This window comes from Kockiozyma suomiensis, assembly GCF_038497685.1.
Source record: "Kockiozyma suomiensis strain NRRL Y-17356 unplaced genomic scaffold V2V93scaffold_7, whole genome shotgun sequence".
In the NCBI taxonomy this organism is placed as follows: domain Eukaryota; kingdom Fungi; phylum Ascomycota; class Lipomycetes; order Lipomycetales; family Lipomycetaceae; genus Kockiozyma; species Kockiozyma suomiensis.
Window position 1 is genome coordinate 870 of NW_027117670.1, and position 26,272 is coordinate 27,141.

The 26,272-nt window shown below is 44.0% G+C and overlaps 10 protein-coding genes across 10 annotated transcripts; 5 read left to right on the plus strand and 5 right to left on the minus strand.

The window, feature by feature from the left end:
* Positions 1-1,962: 1,962 nt before the first annotated feature.
* Positions 1,963-3,371, minus strand: V2V93DRAFT_324065 (glycoside hydrolase superfamily; the record flags this gene model as incomplete). The annotated part of the gene is made up of 2 exons (XM_066907456.1): positions 1,963-2,694; positions 2,763-3,371. 2 exons carry the CDS (start codon positions 3,369-3,371, stop codon positions 1,963-1,965), a joined length of 1,341 nt encoding a protein of 446 aa, XP_066765543.1.
* Positions 3,372-5,987: 2,616 nt separating this feature from the next.
* Positions 5,988-8,208, minus strand: V2V93DRAFT_369378 (Metallo-dependent phosphatase-like protein). Its single transcript, XM_066910002.1, has 2 exons — positions 7,218-8,208; positions 5,988-7,160 (listed from the first exon to the last, which is right to left on the minus strand). The coding sequence occupies exons 1-2, from the start codon at positions 8,001-8,003 to the stop codon at positions 6,102-6,104; spliced, it is 1,845 nt and encodes a 614-aa protein (XP_066765544.1). The 5' UTR covers positions 8,004-8,208; the 3' UTR covers positions 5,988-6,101.
* Positions 8,209-8,621: 413 nt separating this feature from the next.
* V2V93DRAFT_380158 (Alpha/Beta hydrolase protein) lies at positions 8,622-9,540 on the minus strand (the record flags this gene model as incomplete). Its single annotated transcript, XM_066912043.1, has 2 exons — positions 8,622-9,223; positions 9,282-9,540. The coding sequence occupies 2 exons, from the start codon at positions 9,538-9,540 to the stop codon at positions 8,622-8,624; spliced, it is 861 nt and encodes a 286-aa protein (XP_066765545.1).
* A 798-nt stretch (positions 9,541-10,338) lies between these two features.
* Positions 10,339-11,043, plus strand: V2V93DRAFT_369380 (mitochondrial 54S ribosomal protein mL54). Its single transcript, XM_066910003.1, has 2 exons — positions 10,339-10,492; positions 10,565-11,043. The coding sequence occupies exons 1-2, from the start codon at positions 10,399-10,401 to the stop codon at positions 10,822-10,824; spliced, it is 354 nt and encodes a 117-aa protein (XP_066765546.1). The 5' UTR covers positions 10,339-10,398; the 3' UTR covers positions 10,825-11,043.
* On the minus strand, positions 10,968-12,210 carry V2V93DRAFT_369382 (CTD kinase subunit gamma CTK3-domain-containing protein). The gene is made up of 5 exons (XM_066910004.1): positions 11,939-12,210; positions 11,692-11,868; positions 11,536-11,624; positions 11,410-11,479; positions 10,968-11,342 (listed from the first exon to the last, which is right to left on the minus strand). Exons 1-5 carry the CDS (start codon positions 12,095-12,097, stop codon positions 11,184-11,186), a joined length of 654 nt encoding a protein of 217 aa, XP_066765547.1. The 5' UTR covers positions 12,098-12,210; the 3' UTR covers positions 10,968-11,183.
* A 101-nt stretch (positions 12,211-12,311) lies between these two features.
* Positions 12,312-13,806, plus strand: V2V93DRAFT_369384 (Ribulose-phosphate 3-epimerase-like protein). The gene is made up of 6 exons (XM_066910005.1): positions 12,312-12,633; positions 12,704-12,891; positions 12,959-13,155; positions 13,212-13,266; positions 13,335-13,452; positions 13,513-13,806. The coding sequence occupies exons 1-6, from the start codon at positions 12,597-12,599 to the stop codon at positions 13,590-13,592; spliced, it is 675 nt and encodes a 224-aa protein (XP_066765548.1). The 5' UTR covers positions 12,312-12,596; the 3' UTR covers positions 13,593-13,806.
* Positions 13,807-13,849: 43 nt separating this feature from the next.
* On the plus strand, positions 13,850-15,896 carry V2V93DRAFT_369386 (aldehyde dehydrogenase domain-containing protein). The gene is made up of 5 exons (XM_066910006.1): positions 13,850-14,209; positions 14,281-14,488; positions 14,554-14,729; positions 14,787-14,985; positions 15,036-15,896. The coding sequence occupies exons 1-5, from the start codon at positions 13,932-13,934 to the stop codon at positions 15,813-15,815; spliced, it is 1,641 nt and encodes a 546-aa protein (XP_066765549.1). The 5' UTR covers positions 13,850-13,931; the 3' UTR covers positions 15,816-15,896.
* V2V93DRAFT_369392 (armadillo-type protein) lies at positions 15,885-19,938 on the plus strand. Its single transcript, XM_066910007.1, has 6 exons — positions 15,885-16,106; positions 16,162-16,243; positions 16,299-17,149; positions 17,204-17,331; positions 17,385-19,656; positions 19,744-19,938. The coding sequence occupies exons 1-6, from the start codon at positions 16,098-16,100 to the stop codon at positions 19,867-19,869; spliced, it is 3,468 nt and encodes a 1,155-aa protein (XP_066765550.1). The 5' UTR covers positions 15,885-16,097; the 3' UTR covers positions 19,870-19,938.
* Positions 19,939-20,168: 230 nt separating this feature from the next.
* Positions 20,169-21,862, plus strand: V2V93DRAFT_234626 (mitochondrial carrier domain-containing protein). The gene has a single exon (XM_066907071.1). The coding sequence runs from the start codon at positions 20,439-20,441 to the stop codon at positions 21,396-21,398; it is 960 nt and encodes a 319-aa protein (XP_066765551.1). The 5' UTR covers positions 20,169-20,438; the 3' UTR covers positions 21,399-21,862.
* A 203-nt stretch (positions 21,863-22,065) lies between these two features.
* On the minus strand, positions 22,066-26,176 carry V2V93DRAFT_369399 (uncharacterized protein). The gene is made up of 3 exons (XM_066910008.1): positions 26,111-26,176; positions 25,699-26,050; positions 22,066-25,641 (listed from the first exon to the last, which is right to left on the minus strand). Coding segments are annotated over exons 1-3 (3,669 nt in total). The 5' UTR covers positions 26,113-26,176; the 3' UTR covers positions 22,066-22,326.
* Positions 26,177-26,272: the final 96 nt, after the last annotated feature.

The following is a 26,272-nucleotide window of genomic DNA, read 5'->3' on the forward strand; positions in this document are numbered from 1 at the left end:
TTACTGTCTTGTAAAAAATGCTGCTAGTCAGTGGAAGAATCAGACATAACAAAGTAACTAGGGTTGTTATTCATATTGATGAGAGAGTATAGTTTTTAGGTTGTTAATATTGATATTGATATTGTTTCTAGACACTGAGGAGCTGGGGTTCAATATGTAGACAAACTAAAAACTATACTCTCTCCCCTGAACAACCTCACTATGCCTACACCATGAACTTTCCTCAGCTTCCTCTAAGGCTTCTTACATTGGAACACAATTTCCAACAGGTTTGACCTATTTGGAACCTCCTTCCTTCCAGTTATTCTCAACTGAAGCAGTCAGTGACATGGTGGTATGGGTGGCAGCAGTTGTATAAGTAAGAGCACTGAGTATGAGGCTCTTCCAGCAAGCTTTGCATTCACATTATGTGCATAGCACTCACTCACTGCAGCAGTTTCTTAGCAGAATCAGCACAAGCTGATACGGTGAATTAAAAATGAAAGCCTTCTGTACACCAGTTGTCTGGACAAAAAGTATATAAGCATTGAAGTCTCTAGGCATCTTAACATTTGAGTCTCAGTAGTAACCTAGTTGTTGCATATGGACAATAAGCTTAGATTATTAATATGGATTGATTAGCATTTGTAGTCAGATTCTCAAGCCCTCAAGCATAATCCATGGCAGACTTGACTGCAGAGCGCAATTTTTCATATTGAGGGCCAAGCTTGTTAGAAACTGTACTTTACTGCAAGGAAGAAGCTCAGAAAGAAGCTCTTGTGTTGCATATATATTGAGCATGCATCTTTTGTTTTGTAGTAATGATAACAAGAATCTTAAATCAAAGCACTTGTTACAAGCAACCACATCAACATTAATAATAATTCTATCACCTTTGCTTTGTCTGATTCTTCCACTGTCAAGCAGCAGTGTTCTACTGAAGCATATTAATCTGTGTCTTAGGTTTTGTTCTTTCTTGCGGTAAAATTTTCTAATCCTTTCTTTATCTTGCAATTATGCCCCTGGAACCTCTTCCAGCTGGTGGATAAGTGTGCCTCTCTGTATTGCACAAGTCCAGACTTTCTCAGAGATAGTCTTTTTTTTGTCAGAGGTTTGTCAGAGGCAATCCTATTTTTTTAGGCAATAGGTTAGAGAGTTCAGAGACTGCCATTGCACCTGGCTCAGGTGTCAATGGTGCTGCTGCAAGCTTGTGCATGAGTGCTGGGAAATTCACGAAAATCCATGAAGTGATTGCTATCATCATCCTTTCTAGCATCATCACATTGTCTGACTAAAACATTTTATTTCTTGCATTTCTGTGATCTCCTTGACCTCAGAAGAGTAGATACCTTCTTTATATTGACTGCTTTGGTGTGTGACACAGAGAGGCTGACAGGTTGCTCAACTTAGCAGCATCAATTTCTGTATCATAGAGCATATTCAGCGACATTTCAGCTCTTTCGGACAGCTGTGGTGCATGGAGATAGGGACTGGGCGTGCATATGTCGGTTTGTTACATATACTTAAGCTATTGATTGGAGGGCTCGAAAAAAGCACTCCTGGGGATGTCGTTGGAGATGTAGGAATCAGCGCTACTGGAGTACTTAATCTATCACTTTGGCTTCGACAAATGTATCCATAGAATAGTCGCTGTCAGTCATAGTGATCTATAGTTAGTGACTTTTGCAGGCATCGTTTGTTGAGCATTGTCTGTTGAGCATTAAAACCTGAAAAGATTTCCAAGATTTAAAAGGTTGAGAGTTTTCTCATATAGCTTGACCACTTCCTGTAGAAGCAAGCCAAATTTACTATCGAACTTTTCAACCGTGAGAGTTCAATCTGATCAGTTATAGCTCGCTAAATTTGCAAAGTGCGTCAATTGCCCAACTATGAATTGTTTAAATGCAAAAAAGGATTCCAAAAAAGGATTCTTTTACAAGTTATCAGCTATCAGATTAAATACACAGCAGAGTTTGCACTTTCTTAAGCTCCGCCCTTGACCTTGTAGCTCGCCCAGGACTTGATCTCCTTCTGTGATGCGTACACTCCCTCATCAACATCCGACGCAAGCGTATCGGCAATCATGCTCTCAACCGCCTCGGTGGACATGACGCCGCGGAATACAGTCTCATTTTTAGCAAGGATAGCCCACGTATCCTCAACATCTTGGGTCCCAGATCGGATGTAGTAGTCGCCTAGCACAGTCCAGAGCATCCACCCAAATTTATACTCCGCAGCCTTACGGTGCAAGCAAGTAGAATACACAGACTCGTAAGCATCCGAGATGTCTTCCTCGCTGTGGCCCCATTCCGTCAGCACGACAGGCAATCGGTTTACAACATCAGTATCGGACTCGTTCAAGCACGCAAATCCATCACTGTATAGACTGGACCAGAACGACTCACATTCGGTCGGCGACGAGTAGGAGTGCAGCTCGAAGACAGCCTTGTGGAGGAAGTCGTAGTCGCGAATGTCAAATGTCGCATTTGAAGAGTCACTCAGGGGGTTTCCGTACACAATTTCGTGCAGAGTTGTGTCATAGTTCAAGCCCGAGAAAAAGATGAGGACGTCACTGTTAGCCTTATGCACAACCTCTGCGGCTTTTGTCATGTACTCGGTCCAGACCTCAAAATTAACAGGGTAAGCGTAACCAGAAGCAGGGGATCGGAGCTCATTGCGCAGGCCGACCGAGGAGAGAGCCTTCCACTTTTTGCCCTGGTTGAATTAACATTTCGTTCGTATCAAACAAAAAAAAAGAGAACTAGTGATAAAGATAAGCTTACATGAGAAGCCATATATTGCCATCCTCGAAGCCAGTTGTGAACATCGAAATAGGTATCATTGAACCATCCATTTCCATCGGTACCGCAGCACCACATTCCCTTAGAGACGTGGTTGTCCAAGTGCAAATAGATACCGCGCTTATAGAGTTCTTCGGCAATAGCATCGTAAACCTCCAAGCGTGTGATGTCTTTATGGAACGAGGGATTGTGCTCGAGGATTTCGTGATAGACCTTTGTGCCGTTCTCCGTGCCGAGGGCTTCGACCAAAGCGGTCTTGATGGGCACATCTTTACCACCGTTTTCATAAATCTGGTCGACGAGTTCGATAGCGTAGGTGAGACGGACGGAGTTCATGCCAACTTCGGCGAACTTACCAGCGATGTAGGACACCGATTGGTACTGAAGTCCTTCGGGGATCATGGCATCGGCAGCACCGGGCCAGTTTCCACCGACATATGTGACGGTCTCGCCCTTGCTGTTGTAGATCCAGCGGCCGCTGGAGTATAGGGGAAGAGCAAGATCAGGGTTGTGCTTGCGAGCGCCGATGGAAGCGGCGAAGGCGCCGGAGAGGACGGCGGCGAGGACGTATAGGAAAGATTGGAGACGCATGGTTTAGTGGCGATGGCATTGTAAATTGCGGTCATGAGAGGAAGACCATATATACAAGAGAATTATACGAGATGCGGGGAAGGCTGGCTGATTTCCGGAAAAAAGCGGGGACCAAGGATGGAGAAGGACAGTACGGCTGTCGAGTGAAGATGCAAGTCGCATCGAGTCAAGGATGAATCGCGGTTGCGGTTAATCCAAAGATATTCAGCCAATTGAACTAACTTCCCCGGTCGGTCCTGCGGCACGCACACCTCCGACGTCCCCGAATTTGACAGGTCATTTCGCTCGAATAAGAATATTAACAACTTCCTCTTTAATCCAAGTTACAGTGCTCTATAGCTCTCCGATGCGCTTGCGCTAATCAGGATTGACGAAGGAGAGAGGGGATGACAAAGAGGGACCCTAAAATTAAGCGCGTACTTGACCAGCCGGATGAAATGGCTAGTCGGTAGAGATTGAGTAATCTGATTTGTAATTTATATTATACCAAATGACTAGCAAGCAGTAGATATAAGTTGTCTAGTCTGCGTGAGCATCGTTAAATCCTGATCGCCCCCGTCCGGTAATTTTACTTTCTGCCGCCTCCCCCACCTTCTCGCATTGTCCCCTTCCCGGCTTTGTTTTGACCCTCCCACAACCATCTTCCTCAGTCTCTGGCAGGCTCCCAATATCCAGTCCATAACATCCCTGTACTCTTGCACAATGATCATCTCGTTCATCTTAAACTAAAGTTCACATCGTACATCAGCACCTTCGACTCGCCGTTCGGCAACAGTTTAGAAAGCATTACAATTGCCATAAAAAGCTCGCAAACGTATTTTGACGCAAGTGTCGGATCGCTGACATTTTAACCAGCATATTCGCCTAATATGTGATCTGATCGATGCGTCCTGCGCTACTGTTCCCGCAAGCGCCATATCTGAAGGACGTTAGGTAACAATGTAATCTAATGATGAAAATCCAGTAGCCCCAGAATCATGGCATACAGACAATCTGTCGACTCAGCTGATGCCGAGTTACCTTTTAAATGCAATTCCCGAAGAATCCCCTCATGCTACTTTGTCAGCCCGGCCAATCGCAACCACAAACTTGGTCCCTGCTGTCGCGATCGGCTCGAAATAATCCTACGCAGAATAGCCCCCATCTTACTTAGCTCAATTACGTGACTTGTCTGCGCTCTCTCAGACCCATCTTCCTCACTCAGCAGAGAATTTGCTCGCTTTGAGTCCTTCAACATTGGGCTGCTTCCTCAGAATCTGCATCTGATTCCTTAACAATGCCGCCCTGAAGATGCACCGCGTCACAAGAACCACAAAATGGTTACCACAACCACCTTTTGTGGCCTTTATATCATCTGTCTCGGTTACAGATCTATGTATCCCTACATTCAATGTCTTCCAATCTCTGCTCGACTGCCGACCCCAACTTTCAGCAATAGGCTGTACTCAATCAAGTTCATACGCATCCTGCTTCTCAATTGTCGCTGACGTCAACGCCGAGATTAGTATCAACTCCCGGAGCTGTACAGACACGTTGAAACTTCCTTCAACGAGATGGCAAGGACTTAATCTTTTGCAAGGAAGCAGCGGACGACGAATTATGAATATTGAAATTTCGACCAAATTAAGAGTACAAAAGTAGTTGTAAACAAATGCCATATTCTTGCATTGCAATACATAGTTTTAGTTATGGAATAGATTAGATTTTTTCACATAATCCAGACGCTTGCCAAATAGGCAAAAAAAAAAAAGAGCATTCGCATTTGCTTTGTCAACTTCTAAGAAGATAATGCTGATTACGCCTTGTATCCTAATATATTTAGCAGATCGTACTTGGCAGCCTCACTTTAATATGCCCTAACCCGCAGCGAATCTATAAAAGTATACCTGGCGGCATCAAATTTTTTTGTTCAATCTAGAAAATTGAGTTCCGGTACAGCATGCCCTACTGGCTTTTCCTGGCTTTTCCCGGGATGAAAAAAAGCAGATAATTAAATTTTATGGATGCTTTTATGTCTAAGATTGAACAATTATGCATTTCTTATAAGAAAATCTATGTACTCAACAGAAAACCACTGCAGCTCATAATCATCGTTCACAAGCCCCTGCAGTCGGCAATCCTCTTGCAGTCCATTTGCCCTAACCGGAAAGCTCTTGGGATTCTAAGAGCGGAGGCCATTCATCTCCTGCGTGCAAGACGATATCTCTCGGAAATCTTCCTGCCAACCAATGCCGGCTTCATCTCCGCCGAAGTAGTCATCTCTAGCTTATCTCTCTGTCCAGCAAATCGTGCCAACAATGACGTACAGGAATCACGCGCGTAACTCCATTCTCCCCGTTCAAGTCGGAGATAATCAGGAAATAGATCAATAAAATGATTGCAGGGTCTCCAAGATTTCTATATGAGAAAAATTAAAGCTCGATTGATGAAGTTGGAAGCCAGAGGCAATATTTTAGATCATTTTCTGACCAGGCTATATTTGCACTCACTATTACTATTGAAGTAACATATGGAGATGTAGTCCAGAAAACCCTTTAAAATATCAAGAATATATAGATTTTGGCCAGTATTCATCACTATTAAACATCAAGGATTATAGAAGTTGGATTATAGAAGTTTTGAAGCAGCCAATACTGTAGAGGTGTATTATTTATTGCAAGTCATTAATGGTAAAGCAACGAAAAATGCACAAAAGCTAACACTATATTACACAAAACAGTCATGCGAGTCTTAAATCTGTATAAGCTTCCCACCTTCAACTAGAATCTGGTAGTCAATTTGACTTCCTATATCTCCATTTTCTAACCGCTTCCATGTGGATATAGAGTTCGTATTTACATCGATTTCAAATAATCGCATTCTTCGCACATAGCCGCCATAGCCGCCATAGCCTCCGAGTCCAGCTCCACCCCCATGGCAAAGCCAGATAGGATGACTACCCTCTCCCATAGGAGAATCTCTAGTAACGCCTTTCTGAGACTGTGCATGAGTACCAGCAGCATCTAAGACTGATTTTGTATTCCATAGGTCCGAGGGTGAATAACTGCGATCATACATGCAGAAGTCATTGACATGGTCATGACCTACACTGACAACAGACACCCCAAGTTCAGAAAGCAGCGATCGAGCACCTGTGTTGTGTCGTGGAGCAGTTGAAGGCTCCCTGTAACTTCCAGTAAGTGGATTGGAGGTGTTGAGATATTCAGTAAGCGGAATGTGGAAAAATGCCATGGATAAGTGCCTGTCCACATCTTGAGAACGTAAAGGAGTGAGCTGCTGATACGACGCTTTGAGAAATTCGAGTTGAGATTCATCCAGCCAATCGTATCCCGGAAGTTGTTTAGGATTGGGGGAGTACTTATGAGTATCAAGGAAATACATGGAAAGAGCTGGCTGATCCTTCTTATACATGAAAACAGTTTGTTGGTAGTTTCCAATGCCTCTTGCAAAGTCGGGGCCTGCCCGCGAAAGACTATAAGGAAGACTACTGACAATATCCATTAGCTGTGCTCGCGAAAGATTTCCTTCGTCATCATGATTTCCAAACGTCATAGCAAAAGGAATTCGTCTAAATATGAAAGGGGAAGCAGCTTTGAGCAGAGCAGTTTGAGCATCAGGCGCAGCATCACCGAATATCTGATCTCCAGTTAGAACAGCAAAGTCTGGCTTTTCTTGATCAAGTAAACGACTCAGAAAAGATAAAGTTCGAGGATCGGCTTCGCAATCTTCTGCGGTCTCTTCTGGAAAAGAATCCATACACTCGCCGACTCCGGTTGATAAATGAAGATCTAAATAAATGTGAGACTGACGAAACTTGCGGGAAATCAACTCTATAAAAAACGTACCAGCCACCTGTATAATTTTGAATTTCCCTTCAGTATTTACTCTGAGTTTAACAGTGGGTGCCTCTTGCTTGCCGCCTAATCTAATAGTTATACGAGGGTGCATTTGACTACCGACAAGTAGTGAGCTGTTTCGATCACCTTTGAGAGACCAACCAAACCGTGGATCAACAGCATCAACGCCGAAAAGTACATCGACGTCTGACACAGCAAAATCTGTCGGCTTTCCGAGTTTCAGCCAAAGATTATGAGATTTCAAAATCCAATTTCCTCTGTTGTCAACAGCCGTCTCTCCTTCTTCCACATCGATAGGCTTAGCTCGATTCATGGTAGATCGTACTACCGTATTTTCAGATCTCTGCTCATGCGCTTCTGGCCGTAGTTGCAGAGAAGTAGGGAGAGGATGACTAGCGAAAACAGGCTCTGGCGAGTTGGGCCCAATGTGAACATCAAGCACGACTAGGTCTTCAGGACCGAGACTCGAGCGAGGAACGTCCGCCGCAAAAAGATAAGCTCGTCCAAGCCACGAGTTCCCGAGGCGTAAATCTTTGTGAATTTTGCGATAGCCGTCTAATGCGCACGAGCCAGAGAAGATTCGAGGACAAACGCGGATGGCGATATCACGAATTAGTATATCAGGGACGTCGGAGGCAAAAATGATATCAGAAGGCTCATCAGCGCCATGAGATCTGACAGAGAAAATAAGAAAAGAGAGGGTGGTGAGAATAAGAACGAGAACCAAGCGAGCACGTAGCAAGTGGCGGGCGAACGCGAGGACGCGACGGACCATGCCGCGAAGAAACGCCTTTGGGCTATATTCTGGAGAAGGAGAGGGTGGAAAATAAGGCAAAACAGAAGGAGAGGAAACAGACACAGAAGCGTTTGAGGTCTGCACTCGTCTGTACGAGAAACGGCGACGGGACTCCAGGGCTATTACTTGTAGATATATGGGGATTGAGGCAACGTAGGCGAGGACGGGTCAAAGTCGTGCGGCGCGAGAGCTGCCTGCTGCTGCTGCTGCTGCACACGTCACATGAGTGGCTGTCCGCGACTTTGCAGCTGCAGCTTCGTGCATCCATATTCTTCCTGCGAATAGTATCAATTTGCGACACACCGCATACTTTTTTATCTTTCTGAAATCTGGTAATAACTATGTTTATATACGGGTCTGGTCGAACAGGTGGCTCCCGAGTTACAGGTCACAGATTCCTTCCTCATCGGGGTCTTTAGATCCCATATCCTGTATTTAATTCTACATTAGCGGCAAATCATCCTATCACATTGATTGAAACTGCATTTCAGTCAGAGAGCTTATTGCTCTGACGCACAAACAAAATGCTTATCTTTATTCGATAAAATATACAGAAATCTCGATCTAAATAAAGCCAAATCATCAGACTGTTCACAGTTACAAGACACCCAAGTGCTTGGCAGCGTGCTCAACATGCTCCTGAGAGAAGGTTGAAACGTAGAAGTACGAGTGATCATATCCTTCGCATATCTTGACCACGACTTCGCTCTCACGACCAACCTGCTTGGCGGCTGCAACAAAGTTATCTATCAAAAGCTGTCCATCAAGAAGGAACTGGTCAGCGGTGCCATAGGAGATGAAAATGTCCAAGGCAGGTCCCTTGTACGACTTCAAAAGTTCAGTGGAGTCGTGCTTTGCCCATTCCTCCTTAGTTTTCAAGTAACCTGAAAACGCCTTTTCACCCCATGGACAGTTGCTAGGGTTGGCAATGGGAGCAAATGCCGAAGTAGATTTGTACAGTTCGGGATGCTTCAAATACAAAGATAGAGCTCCATGGCCGCCCATAGAATGTCCAGTCAAAGACACCCTGCTCGAATCAAGCACTGGATAAGCACTGTACAGCAGCTCGGGTAGTTCCTTGGTCACATAAGTTTCCATCTTGTAATTCGAGCTCCATGGTTCAGCCGTAGCATCGATGTAGAACCCCGCCGCTGAGCCAAAATCATAGGCGTCATGTTCTCCAGGATGGTTCGAACCACCTACATAGTTGTATGTCAGAAAGAATACCAAATACCGTATACGCAATGAGAATCTTACGAGGCGAAGTATCTGGATAAACCATAGCAATGCCGTGCTTTGCAGCCCAGTAATTAAAAAATCCCTTCTCGGCTCCATTGTCTCCAGTGCAAGTGAGTCCAGCCAGGTGCCACAAAACAGGAATCTTTGTTGCCGTGCTGGACGGCAAGAACACATTAAGTGCCATCTTGCATCCCAAGACAGCAGATTCGTGTGATAGCTTCAAAAGCGACCCACCAAAGGTTCTGACCGTCGCATTGACATTAAATGAAGACGACATCGTGCACTCCAATTAAAGGATATATATCTGAAAGAAATTGAGTGGAATGAAGCTCCAAACGATTCTGGGAAGAGGAGCTTTAGTTTAGTAGCTCTACGGGCGGGGCTATTAGGCAACACCCAATCGGGATACACCAACCTGAATTCTGCTCGTGGGATGCCCTAACCCGATGATATATTTATGTAGCAAATTTTTCATTGCTCGATTTATATTACTTATAAGCAGTAGTTTAATCGACAGCTGAACAACTTATTAATAACCAATATGCAATTATTTAGAGGGAACTATAGGTCAGCACGGATAAGGCTACAATGGAACTTTAGTTCAAGATCATGCAGACAGCATTCAACCCACGGTCATAAACGAGCTCTCTCGTTAACATTTCTAGATAATCAGTTATTAGTAAAGTGATTGATTAACGAGTTTCCTTCCTTATATCTCATTGGCGATTTTATGTAGCATCAGAGATCTTGGTGATAAGAGTTGTTTGTCATAACCGTAGTTCCCCAAAGTAGCAAATATTCTTTTTAACATCATCTGCATACATTTTCGCGCTTTGATATGAGATCTTGAAAGGAGAATTCAGAATCAAAACATACCTGCGGTGATCGCGGTATTGCGTCTGATTAAGACGCAAACAGATAGACTCAAAAGATTATCTAGCGAGCAGGAAGAATTGGAGAGTGAGCGCGCTCTTTTCTGTGAAAAAATTTCGTGCATATATGTTTGTATATTTATGCCCTAAATATCTTATAATGACCTAAGGCTAAGAATTTTCCGATATCATTCTCGGGTGATGATTTTCTTTCTACAGTCGATTGTTCGAAAGCAGGCTGATCTGCAGCATATATCTTGACAATGATAAGTCATTCTGTTGTCCGGTCAGCAAGATTGATTCGCCAGTTTGGTTTCAGACGCTTGTTTAGTTCGTCATGTATTCAACTCTTCCAAGGTACTAACCATAATTATGTTTGCTTGCAGTATCTGGATTATTCAAAAGCACATACTAATTTTGTAAACTTAGAAGCTCGTGCCGTTACTGAGCGTGGTCCATCATCGGTACCTGAGGGTGCGAGACTGGCTGGGTGCAATGTGTACAAAAATAAAGAAGATCCTACTGCACTCGCCGATACAGAGTATCCAGATTGGTTGTGGGATATTTTAGATCCCGAGGCTCAGCAAAGGAAGTTGGACGCAGATCCCGAACTGAAAGCGAGACGTGAATGGAGGGCAAAAATGCGCCGGAAAATCAAAACGGATAATTTCTTGAAGACCATGTCATAAGCTATGAATCATAAACTATGAACGGAGCACAAGGAAGGAAGAAAGAATATCTCTATACGAGAGATTTTCGTTTACAAACAGTTTGAGAATTTACGTTACGGTTGGAGTTATTCGCATGAAGTAAAATTAAAAGGCCCGATTTCTGGATTTCAAGTTTGTGCATTTGTACATATCAATAACAAAATAATAATGCTATAATACATTGCAATACTTGCGCTACTAAAATTCACGCTTGAGACTATAAATCTGCTCATACACACTGAGCCAATATCATATTGCATAATTACCTCCTAAACGCCAATTTCAAACCAAAAGTCAATTGTTAGATGTCGAATAGATTCAGTGGTTGTCTTAACAGCCTATTTGAGGACATATTGCTTCAGTAAATTGTTTTCTTCTTTCATAGAGTCATAGTCATCTTCCCCTAAATCACTCGTCGTTTCCCACGCATTTTCAAACTCCACTTGTATCGCGTCGCCTTGCGGGATCACCCATATATTCTCGCGCATTCTCTTGTGCTATTTGTAACCATAGTTAGTAGCGAGAACAACTTAAACAGTACATATTCAGCTACAATAATCTTACTCGTTCGCGATCCTCGTCCATTCTTTTCAGTATATCACCTCTGGAAAAACTTGATATTTCGTCTTTACTTCTACATATCGAATCAACATGTTAGTAGATATATAAAAGCAAGAGGTAGCTACTGACATTTGGGCTTCTCTCTCTTCCAGGCGTTTTGTAACGCGATGTAGCTCTTCTTCGGTAATTATCGTCTTTCGCTGCAAATTATCTATAGCCTGTAATATATCATTCGTGTCAGGCATACAGTAATTGATCTAGTGGTTCAATATTGTTGTGCTATACCTTTCTAGCCAGAGCTATGTTTGCAAGAGCACCCGGCAATACCGGGACAACTTTGTCTAATAGTTCCCACAAATCACGGCGTATCATATCGACATAATCCGGGAATCCAATTCGAATACTATTCTCTCCTAAGATTTCCAAGAAGTATAAGATATTGACACGCGAATTTAGTGATGTCTGCAGTTTGATGAAATTAGCCTACTTTTAACCGTAGAGCAGACTGACTATCTTTTGATATAAATCATACCAGTTCCAGCTCTTCGACAATGCATGAATATAAATCTTCAGATAGGTCTTTGTATCTTATTGCGAATTGTGCGCACTTCGTAGCTGATTGCACAGAGGCGTTTAGTCGGCGGAGCAAATCCGTAAACGCCAATCGAGCTTCAAATGCATCAAGAGGCATTTGATCTATTATATATTGATAAAATGACAGAGTAAGTGTCACAATATTTAATCTGAAATCGCTTTGGATATAGATATTTTAAATCAGTTTGAGTCTTTGCAAGTTATGTTCGCGTGTTAATGCCTGCGGCTTATAGTTTTATAAAGATTAAACCCTATAAACCACCAAATAATTTCGAGATCGCTATAATCCATACGCTATAATCCAAGCTTCAGTTTCGTAATTATTTTTCCGTTGTAATTTAGTTTAATTTGTCGCAATGACATTTATTGTAGTGCATTTGCTTAGTTACTACACTAAATACGCGGAGTAGCCGTGCCCGGCAGCACGCCGCACCGGACGCAATCGGCCTTGACTCCGATATCATCCTTATTCCAGATAGGAAAGCTTTTCTTTCAAGCATCTCATCCCAATTGCACTGCGTACGCCCTGTATAGTCAGCCCCGAATCAATACATTGACTATAACTTTTGGTAAAACAAGAAAAAAAAGATTATACAATGCCTGAAGCTAAAATTGCTCCGTCTATTCTCGCCGGTAACGTTCCCTTTTCTGTCCTTTCAACAGCAGTTGTTCGTCCAGTCAATTAATGCCTTACTTTAAACAGGCGATTTTGGAAATTTGGCGTCGGAATGCAAACGCATGATGAGCTGTGGTGCAGATTGGCTTCATATCGACATCATGGATGGCCACTTTGTTCCTAATCTGACAATTGGTGCACCGGTCGTTACTTGTATTCGTGGAGCAATTCCAAAGGGCGATAGTTTTTTTGATTGCCATATGATGGTGTCCAAAGTATGTTTCAGTCCCCTTGATTGAATTGCTATCTTCATACGCTACTTACATGACTTATTTGTCCTAGCCCGAGCAATGGGTTGATGACTTTGCCAAAGCTGGTGGTGATCAATATTGCTTCCACTTCGAAGCCACCTCGGATCCAAATGCTTTAATTGACCAGATTCATGCAGCTGGTATGCGTGCTGGTTGCGCAATTAAGCCAAAGACTCCAGCCTCGGCTGTTTTCGACCTCGTCCCTAAGTTGGATATGGTTCTTGTCATGTATGTTTATTCTTTCCTTGACTTATCCATTTGGAACTGCTAACAACATATGTTAGGACTGTTGAGCCTGGTTTTGGAGGTCAGAAATTTATGCACGATTGCATGCCGAAGGTTAGTTGATATGAATAGTGATTCCTGTTTTCTTTTACCGAGACTTTATTCTAATTTGTCTCTACTAGGTTGAGGAGCTGCGATCAAAGTTCCCCGATTTGGATATCGAAGTTGATGGCGGTTTGAGCGCTGCAACCATTGATGTTGCAGCTGATGCGGGCGCCAATGTTATCGTTGCTGGCACTGGTATGTGATCTTGAAATTTAGCGATATTCATCAGAGAAGGTTAATATTTTATTTGAATAGGTGTGTTCCAGGCCAAGGACCCTAGAGAAGCAATTGCTTTACTTCGCGACACAGTGAATAAGGCGCAGCTGACAAAATAATTTAAAATCGCCCCCTTTGCGTAAGCTACTATTAATTCACGGATAATGGTCTTTCAATATTGCTATCGAGCAAATCAATATATAATTAAGTCGTAGCAGAAAAATGTATTGTTTGGTAGAATTTTAAGAAAAATCAGACTGCGTTTGCAAGCTATAAAGAGCTGTCTAATTTATTATATGTTGGAGTAGATCACAAAGCTGGCGTAATAATCTCTGTAAACGAAATAGCGCGACGACATCCCGCCAGTGGCGATAACGTAATAGCGATGATCCCCAACATTCTGTCAACTCAGAATACCGTCATTACTGCTTCTTGTTGTCTACGAAGAGAACAAGCTAATGCATTCGGTAGGAGGATTTGCCGGATCGGTAAACGGCATTCAGAAACTTTTTCAATACTCGAGGATTTGGAATTCGCGTTCATCTAGATCATCTGCTCGAATTTTGGTGCTTGACCTGTCGCCCTCGCGCTCAAGAGCGTACAGCAACTTTCCTTCAGCACAGATTAGCTTTCCCGATAAACCAGATGTTTTTTTCGATCACCCTACAGGATTATTTATCAATAATAAGTTTATTGAGTCAACAGGAGACGAAAAGCTTACGACTCGTAACCCTGCGTAAGTAAAGGAATGCATAACTTCTATAACTCCTATAGAATGAAGTCCGCGCTGATAACTTTCGTTAACAGAACTGAAACGGACATAGCTACATTTCCTTGTGCTAACTGGACTGATGTTAATGCTGCTGTGAAGGCTGCAAGATCAGCATTTGATAGTGTTTGGAGACACATGTCAGGAACTGACAGAGGAAAGCTTCTAACAAATCTCTCCGAGCTCCTCGACCAGCATAAACAGTATCTTGGGAAAGTCGAATCACTGGATACAGGGAAGTCCATTGTACGAGAGCTAAATTTATTAGAGTTCATCATAGAAATTGATTGACCTTTATTAAACTTGTGTAGGCAAATGTGATTAATGAAGAGATCGCAGACTGTGTCAACGTGTCCAGGTATTATGGGGGATGGGCTGACAAAATATACGGCCAGACGATACAGCCATACAAAGAAAAACTAGCGTATACGTTGCGTGAGCCTTATGGAGTCTGTGGTTTGATAGTACCATGGAACTATCCTCTGATGTACGTACCTTATTGAATAACCAGAATATATCTTAGCTAACTGTTACACTTCTTCAGGCTTTCTATCTGGAAACTGGCTCCCGCCCTTGCAGCAGGAAACACTGTTGTTCTAAAAAGTTCCGAATTGACACCATTGTCAGCTTCATATTTGGGTCACCTCATTACTAGAGCCGGATTTCCGCCAGGAGTAGTAAATATTCTATCAGGTGGTGCTACAACTGGAGAATATCTATCCCGGCACCCAGATGTCAATAAGGTGACTATTTCATTCGAGTATAGCGTGATGTATTTGCTAAATTTCCGCAGCTGTCATTTACGGGGTCTGAACGCATTGGAAAACAAATTATGAGAGCTGCCGCCGAAAACTTGGTACCTGTCACATTGGAACTTGGAGGTAAATCTGCTGCATTAGTTTTTGACGACGCAGATATTGAACAAGCTGTCAAATGGTGTCATATGGGTGTCATGAGCAATGCAGGTCAAATTTGCACCGCTACATCGCGTATCTACATTGCTCATAACATCTACGAGAAATTTCTTCGCCTTCTCGCTGAGTTTACGCAAGTATCATCTATGAAGGTATCGCTGAATAGCGGAGACTTTAACCAAGGTCCTCAGATTTCACACGACCAAATGGACAAGGTCAACAAATATATTCAAGCTGGTGTTAGCGAAGGAGCTCGACTAATTTGCGGTGGCCAGATTACGAGTGAAAAGGGGTATTATACGCAAGCAACTATTCTCGCAGACGTCAAGGACAATATGATAGTGGCTACTGATGAAATATTTGGGCCTGTAGTCGTCTGCGACTCATTTTCCGATACAGATGAGGCAGTTAAGCGCGCCAACTCGTCGTCTTACGGGTTGGCAGGAGCTATATTCACGTTAGATATCACTCGAGCTCTTGATGTAGCGAGAAGGCTAGAAGCCGGTATGATTTGGATAAACTCTTCGAACGACAGTGATTTCAGAGTGCCATTTGGAGGGTACAAGAGAAGCGGCTTTGGACGCGAATTAGGAGAGTATGCTTTGCAAGCATATACACAAGAAAAAGCTGTACATATAAATATGGGTGTTCGGCTATAAATTGACAAATTATATGAATGAGAGCTTTTACTACTATTATGCTGTAATCGCAGGTATATTAAGTAATAATATAAACATGATGAATAAGCATAGTGAGCGACGAGGTTCGGGTCACGGACACAACATATTGTGCTCGGACACAGTTTCTACCACACAAGCTTGATTTGATCAAGGCCTCTTTCTCGATCTGGAATTTCATGTCCGTATACCATTCATGGTAATTCTGTTCAGAGACTTCGCTGTTAGTGAGCTGCCTAACCTTGTAGAATCTGAATCACGCCAATGGCTGAGGTAAGTTACATGATTGAATCCAGAACGAATTAATATTAAATGGTCGAATGGGCAGGTCCGAAGCGATGACGACTCTCGCCGTCAACGACGCGAGTACTTACTAAGACTTAATACTGCTGCCTGGAAAGGCGAACAAAGTATGTTGACCTTGATGTCAGTGTCGAGCCTGTAGATTGACTAACCTACGATTAGGCTTGTTCAAGACAGCGAGTACGCTAGATTCAAGTTTAAAGAAAAATACAGCTTTTATCAAGCGACTCAGAACCACGATTAATGGCGAGAACCAACAAATCTTATTGAAGGAGATTGCGTCTTTGTCATTGGAAAAATATCTGTCGGAAATTGTTAATGCTGCAGCAGAAGGGTTAGGAAAATGCCGACTTAACAACGATATCTGGGCAGGTGTAGAAGTCACTTCTGCGTTACATCAAAGATTCAACGCTTCGTTCACTCCAACTTTGCTGCTCTACCTCTTACGAGGCTTTGCCAACCCATCAAAAGCCCAGTCATCTGCTCTAACTCCTGAGCAAAGAGAGAAAGAGGACAGCAACAGATTAATTCGTCAGAGGGGACTTTTACGGTTAGTTACTGAGCTGTGGTTATGTGGAATTGCAAGGACGAGTGAAGATGCTCGATTAGTAGCAGAAGGAAACACCGAACAGAAGCATAGCAGCCGTGGTGGTAGCTCAAGCCACGGGCGCTCAGAAGAGTCAAATGTGGCAGCATCTATGCCTATACCTCTCGAAATCCTTGGCGAGCTGTTAGCTTCTGATTTGAAAGACTTTACCTACCTACCGCTGGCTTCTGCTTTTGTTAAAAATTCTGGCGTAGATATACTTGGTATCCCTAAGCGCCGCGTCGACCGCTCAGATCCGAATCCATCCGAAGTTGCTGGCCAGATTAATGGTGATCAGGACAGCTCTCCTGCAGTTGAAGAGGAAATATATTATGGTGTCATAACGCCAGAACTACGCAAGAAGTTTAGGTTAGTATTAGAGTCGTACCTCAAATCTTTTATAGCGTACATCAGAAATGCTCATAAGGTAAGTGAATGACATCTAACAAAGAAACGTCTTTCAAGGAGCTAATTGTTACAGGCTCTCAAAGATCAGGAAAGGCGAAATAATGCAGCTTATATGAGATCTGGCGAAGTATTTGGGGATCGCCAGGCAAATTTTGAGAAACAGCAGAAATCACAAGAGAAAATGCTTGCCAATGCACAAGTGTAAGGTCTTTGTTTTCTCTTCAAGACTGCAATTCATTACTGATCGATCACAGACTTGCGGATGCGTTAGAGATTGATATGCCCGATTTGACAGACCAAGATACGAAAGAGGCGTCAGTACAAGGAGCACAATTTACGTTTACAAAAGGTGGTTTTAGTTCCGGCGATGGTTCAAATGGGTTTGGAATCTGGGAAGACGAAGAACAAAAGCGATTCTATGAAGACATACTTGATCTCCGGTTACGTGTACCGCAAGAGTTCTTCGATGCTGGAAAGAGGTCAACAGATGATTTGACCGACTCCAAATCAGAAGATACTAGTTCGGCAGAGAACGATACCGATGTCAATTCTGACAATGTTGAGATTGAGGATGATATAGGCGATGCTGTCTTAGACGAGGAGGGATCGCTTGTGATAGAAAATGATGCTTCGGTTGCCATTCCTAATCAGTCTGTAGGCGCGCAGGTTGATTTATTAATTTCTCGTTTAACGGATTTATCCTCAAGAGACGGGATTGATCAACTAGCTATTGACTTTTGCTTTTTAAATTCAAAGGCATCACGCAATCGATTAGTGCGGGTTTTAGAATTAGTACCTAAGTCGCGTCAGGATCTGATTCCGTATTACTCTCGACTCATTGCTACTCTGAACCGGTACATTCCGGAGATAGGATCAACGATCGTCCAATATCTTCATCGTGAATTTAGAGTTTTGATCCGCAGAAGGGCATTGCCAGGAAGTGCGGCCGTAGGAGCAGATCGTGGGTTACTAGAAGCTCGCGCCAGGAATATTCGATATATATCTGAGCTTACTAAATTTCGAGTTGTGCCGAACCATGTTATATTTAACTGTATTAAGATACTAGTTGATGGATTTAGCAGGCATGAAATCGAAACACTGAGCAACTTGCTGGAATCATGCGGTCGCTTTTTGCTGCGCAACGAGGAGACTCATGACACAATGGCTGAATTATTGCAGATTATGTGGAAGAAGAAAACCGCAAAGTCACTTGACGCTCGTGAGCAGATATTATTAGAAAATGCGTTTTATTATGTCGATCCTCCTGAACGGCCAGCTATCGTTCAAAAGGAGCGGTCGGCGATGGAGCAATATATTAGGAAGTTGGTGTATGTCGATCTTAGCCGAAAAACTTATCAGCATGTGCTTAAGCAATTCAGAATGCTCCACTGGGAAGATGCAGACACTATCAAAGTAATAGATAAGGTATTCACAAAGATTTGGAAAGTCAAGTACAGCAATGTCTCGCTTATGGCAATTATTGCCGGTTATCTATCGAGCTACCACAAAGAATTCATTGTGCGACTGATTGACTCGTGCATAGAGAATATAAGGGTTGGTTTGGAGAGAAATTTGTTCAAATATAATCAGCAGCGGATTGTAGCTGTTAAATATCTGGCGGAGATGTACAACTACAAGATGATTGAGTCATCAGTAATATTTGACACGTTGTATCTTATTGTTGGATTTGGGCATGAAAGTGGGCGTCCTCAACCTGGTTATTTCACGCCCTTAGATCCTCCGGAGGACTATTTTCGGATCCGGCTAGTATGTACAATGCTGGAAACCTGTGGCATGTATTTTGATCGAGGGGCGGCTAAAAAGAAACTCGATTTGTTTCTGGCATTTTTTCAGTATTATTGCTTCACGAAGGCTACCCCATTTCCTATGGATGTTGAGTTTGAATTGTACGATATGTTTCAGACCGTAAGGCCAGAATTGAAGGTATGCTCGAGTCTAGAAGAAGCTGCTTCGGCGCTATCAGATATTATGGCATCTACGTTTGGGGATTTGAGTATCAATAATACCGGGTCCGAACAAGGAGAGGGAGAGGAGGAAGAGGAAGAGGAAGAGGAGGGTTTGGAAGATCTCCTCGGGGATGAAGATGAGGATGCGGAGTCTGACGAAGTGGACGAGCAGGCTGAGGATTCTGGCTCGGAAAGCAGTTCCAGTGAGTCGTCAGATGACGACGATGAAGATGAAGAGGAAGAGGAGGAAGAAGAAGAAGAGGAGGAAAACAGAGCGCGGCGGCATACTCCTGTTGTTGATGAAGAGTTTGATCGTGAATTTTCCAAAATGATGGCAGAAAGTTTAGAGTCTCGAAAGTTGGAGAAAAGAACTGCATTTGATGTTCCACTGCCTATGACAAGATATCCAGCTCACCAGTATTCTGTGGTTGATATGACCGCTGGATCCGATATATCTGAAAGAGAGCAAGATGCAGTCGAAACTAAAGGCAGAAATGCGCCTTTGCAAAAGGAAAATGTCCAGTTTCGTTTATTAGTTAAGAAAGGAAATCGACAGCTGGTAAGCCAATTGCTACTTTTCTTGTTTACTTTTTTTTCTTTTATACACAAATCTCTATAAAGAAGAGTAGCTGATGAAATGATATAGGTTCACACGGTCGACGTTCCCGCAGATTCGACAATTGCGATAGCGACGCGCAAGCAACAAGAAGCCGAGCAGGAAGAGAGACGGCGGATGAAAGACTTTGTGTTGAATTACGAGAGATCAGGGTAGAGCGCCCTGTTCGCTTGCTGTTGTAACTGTAAATAGCGTGTACTAATAATGAGAGACGTTTATGTTTAATAATTTCCCGGAGCCATGGTCGAGAACGGGGCAGGAAAAAGATGATTATAGATAGAGCAGGCCGGCACGCGTTCGGACGCGGCGGGTGCGGGGCGGCTGGCGTCGGGTGCCTGGTACCAGCTCCCGAGTAAACTCCGACATATTAAGACATTTGTGGCATAAGTTAATATTAGTTTTTTCAGATGTGCCCCCGCCACGTCTTGTACGAGTCGGACAGGCGATCACGGCGGGGTGCGGAGGAAGCGCGCACCGGCGACGATGAAGACAGGGATGCGAATAGGCGATGAAACATATCTTCGTGGAGGATGCATATATTAGAGGAACAGGACAGGCTGCTGCTGGAAGAAGGGCGACAGGGAGCAAGTCAGGAAGAAGCAGAGCGCGGGATGCCGTCGTGAGCGCGTGGTGCTCCCGACCAACGCCCGGCGTATTAATAAAAGCCAGTGTCCGACCGCCGTCCTCCTTCTTCGCCATTCCGACCTCCGACCTTCTTCGACATCATGGCCCCACGCGACAGAAAGAAGACTACGCCGGCAATTAACTTCCTCGCCGGTGGCACAGCCGGACTGTGCGAGGCCCTTTCCTGCCACCCGCTCGACACCATCAAGGTCCGCATGCAGCTCACCACAAAGGCGGCCGGCGGTGCCAAACGGGTCGGTTTCTTTGGTACTGCTAGCAGCATCGTCTCCAAGGAGGGCTTTTTTGCGCTTTACAAGGGTCTCGGTGCCGTCATCACTGGTATCGTACCCAAGATGGCCATCCGATTCTCATCATTCGAGTCCTTCAAGGGTATGCTCGCAAACAAGGAGACCGGAAAAACCTCACCGACCGGCATTTTCTTCGCTGGTCTGGCAGCTGGTGTTACTGAAGCTGTCCTCGTTGTCAACCCCACCGATGTCGTCAAGATCAGACTTCAGGCGCAGCACCACTCCATGGCTGACCCCGCCGACGCGCCTAAATACCGTAATGCTCTTCACTGTGCTTTCACCATCGTTCGTGAAGAGGGTGTCAGGGTCCTCTACCGTGGTGTCATCCTTACAGCCCTCCGACAGTCCACCAACCAGGCTGTCAACTTCACCGCTTACACGGAGCTCAAGGCCTACGCCGCCAAGCTCCAGCCTCAATACGACGAGTTGCCCTCATACCAGCACATGGTGCTCGGTCTTATCTCTGGAGCTCTCGGACCTCTTTCGAATGCTCCCATTGATACCATCAAAACTCGTATGCAGCGTGAAAAGGCTACCTCTGGCGAGTCTGCCATCGCTCGTGTCAGCCGGATATCGCGCAACCTTATACAAAAAGAGGGCTTTCTTGCCTTTTACAAGGGTATTACTCCTCGTGTCATGCGTGTAGCTCCCGGCCAGGCTGTCACGTTCGCCGTTTATGAGCAAGTTTCCACCTTCCTCGAGACCGTCCCCATGCTTTCGGGCAAGCCTGCCGTCCTCACTGCCGAGGACTGATATTGTTTTCTCTTGCATGTGTACAGTACAGTCTACAGTGACCAATGCAGTTAAAATCTGCTCACTGTTTATAACAAAATCTACATATTGGAAATGATATTTTTTTCTTTTGTACTTCACTTTTGGCATCTGTTTTTGTGTATGTTAATAGATACGAATTTTATTTAATTGAAATATTCAACTGACGGGAACGATCGACCAATTGAATGCTCATTTATTGAAATTGCGCAGGCGAGCAAATCGCAAGAATCCTAGTCATTCAATTAAAGCATAATATAGAAAATGAGTTTCGCCGAAAGCAATAGGTTTTTAAGGTAGGGTAATGCGGGGAAAATACGGTTTATCCGAGCCAAAAAAGACACGAGCCCACTCGTTGTTTGTTTTCCTGCCCCGAAAATCTATCCGACCGAATTGCTTTCTCTTGGGTCTTTATCCCAATTGTTTATTAGCATTTCTGATGAACTACAGCCATGCAAATTATCATGAATGTTTGTAATTGTATATAAAAGCCTGCATTAATCGATAAAAAAAAGAGGCACACAAGAAAGAAGATGTGTGAGCGTCTGGCAGGACAATTTGGAGGCTGTCGGGTGCATGTAAAACACCATTGCCGATAGTGCTCGGACTTATTCCTTGTCTTTTCCAACTAATAAATACTATACAAAATTCTTAGACTTGTTTCTCGACGTTTATTGTTTTGTACATATTCTGATAATTTATGCCACAATATATCAGTTTTGCTATGAAATGTCGTAGCTTACTTCCACTAGCATATAATAACATACAATCCAGTTTCACCTTCTCTAGTTACATATTCAAAAAAAAAAAACACTAATTATATTATATCTTTATACACAAATATGACAGTTCTAAATAATACAAATTTCTCTTCGTGTCTTTCCCTTCTATAAATCATGCACCATCAGCTCTACTGTGTCTTCTTCACTAGTAAAGTCTCGGCATCACGCTCCTCATGAATAGAAATATCTTTTGGCTTATAATCCGAGAATAAAGCTTTCAAAAGTCGCTCAATTGCCCACGCACCAACATAATCTAGAGACATCGCAGCGCAAAGTCTAACCTTGAAATCATGCTCGAATGGAACCAATCTTAATTTTTCATTCAATTCTGGAATAAACTCTGATGCTCCGGCAAATGCTAATGCTCCAGCAGCTGCTAAGCCATAGTACATCGCACGATTCTCCGAAATATTCTCGCGGAATGGACGACCTTGATAGTTTACAGCAACCGTTGATACCTGCTGCGAAAGCTGCAGTAAGTAAATCGCAGAATTCAGTAACGAAGGCTTGAATTCAGCCTCAAGATCAATTTCTTCTTCGCGAGGCTCAATAAGATAAGCATGCTTGGTGACATAGATAAGCGTCGCAATGTGAATCGCAAATTGTCCCAAGATCGAACCCATAATATAGAAATTGAAGATACCCGGCTGAGGACGCTCCTTGGAAAGCTTATCGATTGCCTTGCCTCGAGAGATTGAGAAAAAACAGACCGACATGAGCATTCCCGAGATTGTCGCCTGGCCATCGCCAAACTTAATTCCAGCAAGATACAAAACCGACAATGAATAAGCCGAAATGAGACAGTTGAGAGCAAGAATCTTATACATCTGAATGGTAGCCACGAGAGTACAACGACCTTGACGAATAATGTGAACAATTGTGTTTACACTGCCAAGCTTGGAAGTAAACGGAGCCGCCACAGAGGCATCCCCCAGCTTGAGCGTCGGGGCCTCGCCGTCATCCTCTTCGTCAACCATACTCATCATCTTGTCGGCAAGCGACGACGCAGTCTGGCTAGCCTGCATCGCTTGTGGAATCACATTGGGGTCCGCGCGCGAAGAGGTGAAGGCTGCCTTAATTAGAGCCTCATCAACAACGCCGCCGCGCGCCTCAATTGCCTTTCGATAGTTCGGGTTGTTGGGACCGGGAGGGTACAAATGCGCAATCATAGGAGGAACAGGGGGGACCTTTCCACCCCAACGAGTCATCATGTCGCACTGCTTCTGGTAAACGTCTTTCATACGGTTGAACTTTGCATTCTCTGCAATCTTCTTTAGGCTTTCTTCGGTTCCGTTCAAAAGGGCAACACCAATGTGTGCCTGTTTAAGAGCACCGACATCGTTTGTGCCATCACCGCACATAAGAGTCGTGTATCCGCCATTCTTAAGCTGAATCAAAATGTATTCCTTCTGAGCAGGCGACACACGAGCCCAAACCCATGTATGTTTGATAAGATCCCACACATGCTCGTGTTCAGTGAACTTGGCCAGCGCATAACCTGTCACGCATATATCATTTTCAGCAAAAACTTTTTCTTCAATCGGTTTAGTGGGGTCGACAGGAATAACAACGGTTTCATCAACATTTCTGAAAACAAGATCATGAGCACCACCATCAGTACCTTCTTCAGGTGCATCAAGAATAAGCACCTCACGAGTAACAATCTCGACTTCGTGCGCTACATGCACAGCGGTAAGCGGATTATCACCGGTAATCATAACAACTCGGTGACTGGACTCATTTAGCATCTTGACAGACTCGATCGCGTCAGGCTTGAGCGGGCAGTTAAAGACCAAAAATCCAGCAAAAGTAAGGTCTTTCTCAACATCCTCTCGGACAAAATTATTCAACTTGGCAGAAGTAAGATCGTCGCTCAAGAAGCGAATACCAAGAGCGAGAACTCGACTACCACGACGAGTAAAGAACTTGTAGGTCTCCTCGTACTTTTCAGGAACATTCTTAAGCATGAATCGCAAAGTCTCGGGAGCACCCTTTGCAGAAATAAAAAATTTATTCGAGCTGGTAGCAATGCTAGACGAGCGCTTGAGTGCAGATGAAAACTGGAAACGACGCAAGATGCGCACCTTGGTTTGCGCACCACTCTTGTTGTTAGATTGCAAAGTGTCATTCTTGCCAATTGACCAGCCAAGAGCTTTAAGAGTTGCCTTCTCCATAGGTTCACCAACAATCTCTCCTTCATCTAACCGAACTAAAGCATGAGCGGTCGTCAATACTAGTGTAGTATTGCGAGCGACTTGGTTGACATCAAGCAGCTCAGTCGGCTCCGCAAGTAATCCGGCAATACCCTCAAGGACAAGATCTTCTCCAGTAAGTGTTCCGGTCTTATCGAAACAACATACATCCACACGTCCAGCATAGGGAATACGAAAAGGCTCTGTACAGTAGATTGCAAACTTCCCCAAGTGTCCGAGGGAACTATTCACAGCCATTGAGAGCTCCATCGGTAATTCAGGCGGCACAACAGAGGTGATAATGATAATGCAGTCCAAGAGCAGTTTTGAGCGTTTGCGATCGATCTTGACACCTTCAGTCCAGACATACCAACTGGCAGCGATAGCAAAGATGAGCAGAAACAAGATGAAGAACAATGCCTCGACATTGCCGGCACCGACGCGCTCGGTCGAGAAGATCATTGTGCGTACAAGACTTCCCTGACTAGTCTCAAATCCAGTGCGAGTAGCCACAGCCAGTGCGCCTCCATCAGGAGGAAGAGGGATATGTGAGTCAGTTGGTGCCGTGATTTGTAGCACCTTTGTACCACCGTATAATTCAGAGTTCTTGTCAAGGCCTTTGAGATCTAGAATCTCATCCGAAGGTCTCAGAAAAATAGACTCCTTAAGTAAAGGAGTGGACTCGCCGGAAAGCATAGCCTCGTTGACGATGGCAGTGCCGTTGATAAGAAGCAAATCGCAAGGAAGACCCGAGTCATCTTTAGTACGAACAACCGAGACCACATCACCAGGAAGAAGATGATCGGTAGTAATCTCCGTCCACTCGCCATTGCGGTAAACGTAGATATCATATGGCTGAATACCCATACCACGGAACTCAGTCATCGTACGCTGCCGCTGGAAGACGACAGTCGACTCGAAGGCGATGAGCATGAACAGTGTGAACAACGAGTAATACCAGAGCTCATCCATAAGCCATAAAGCAACACAAAACACTTGGAAGACGAAAAAAGGAGCAACAGCGTGTTCGTAAAAGAGCTCAAGAAAAGTAGGCACAGGAATGTCAAATCTGTTGCTGCCAAACTCTTGCGTCAGAGTCGCAATGTCGTTATTACCAGTGGCACGCTGAAACTCTCCAATCTTGCGCTCACGATCAATTGGGTAAATTGGAGGACTAAATGTTTTAGTCTCGGCATCAAAGATAAATCGACGCTTCTGAAACAAAAACGAGATCTCCTCATGGCCACGACTCTGTTTCAAGTTAATATTTACTCAAGTTCATATATAAAAAATCCAGACAAAACAAACCTTGATATGCTCAAGCTTGCAAAGCATAGGCTGACCCGCATTGGCATCAGGGATGACTCTAATCAGCTTCGCTTTCTTTGGATTAGTCGCCTTGGAAGTAGTGAACAACGTAAGTACTTCGACACTCCAGTGGGTCATCAACCATAGCAAAGCCTGGAACGAGATAATCGTGCCAAGAAAAACAAAGGTCCATTCAGATCCATTAATCCACTCTTCGTATTTGAAAAAATAGAAATAGCCAAAGGCAGGATACAGAAAGAAGAACGGCCAGATGAAGGTCTTGAGCACGAAAGGCAGAGGGTCATGAAGAGAGGCGTCTGCCACGCCGGAGATCGGCACAAGCGACGACGCCCTTCGAGATAATTAGTAATTGGTTACAGTCATACCAATGAATATACTACGGACGACTTACATGACAAAAGATATGAGACGTTGGGTGGGATGAGGTGCGAGTAAGTGAAAACTGAAAATGCTTCAGTAAAGAAATCGGTGACTCGGCGGTCACGCCGCGCCACCTACTTTAACGTTCCACACTATACTACTGCTCTCCTCGCGTTACATCCTACCGAGGGGC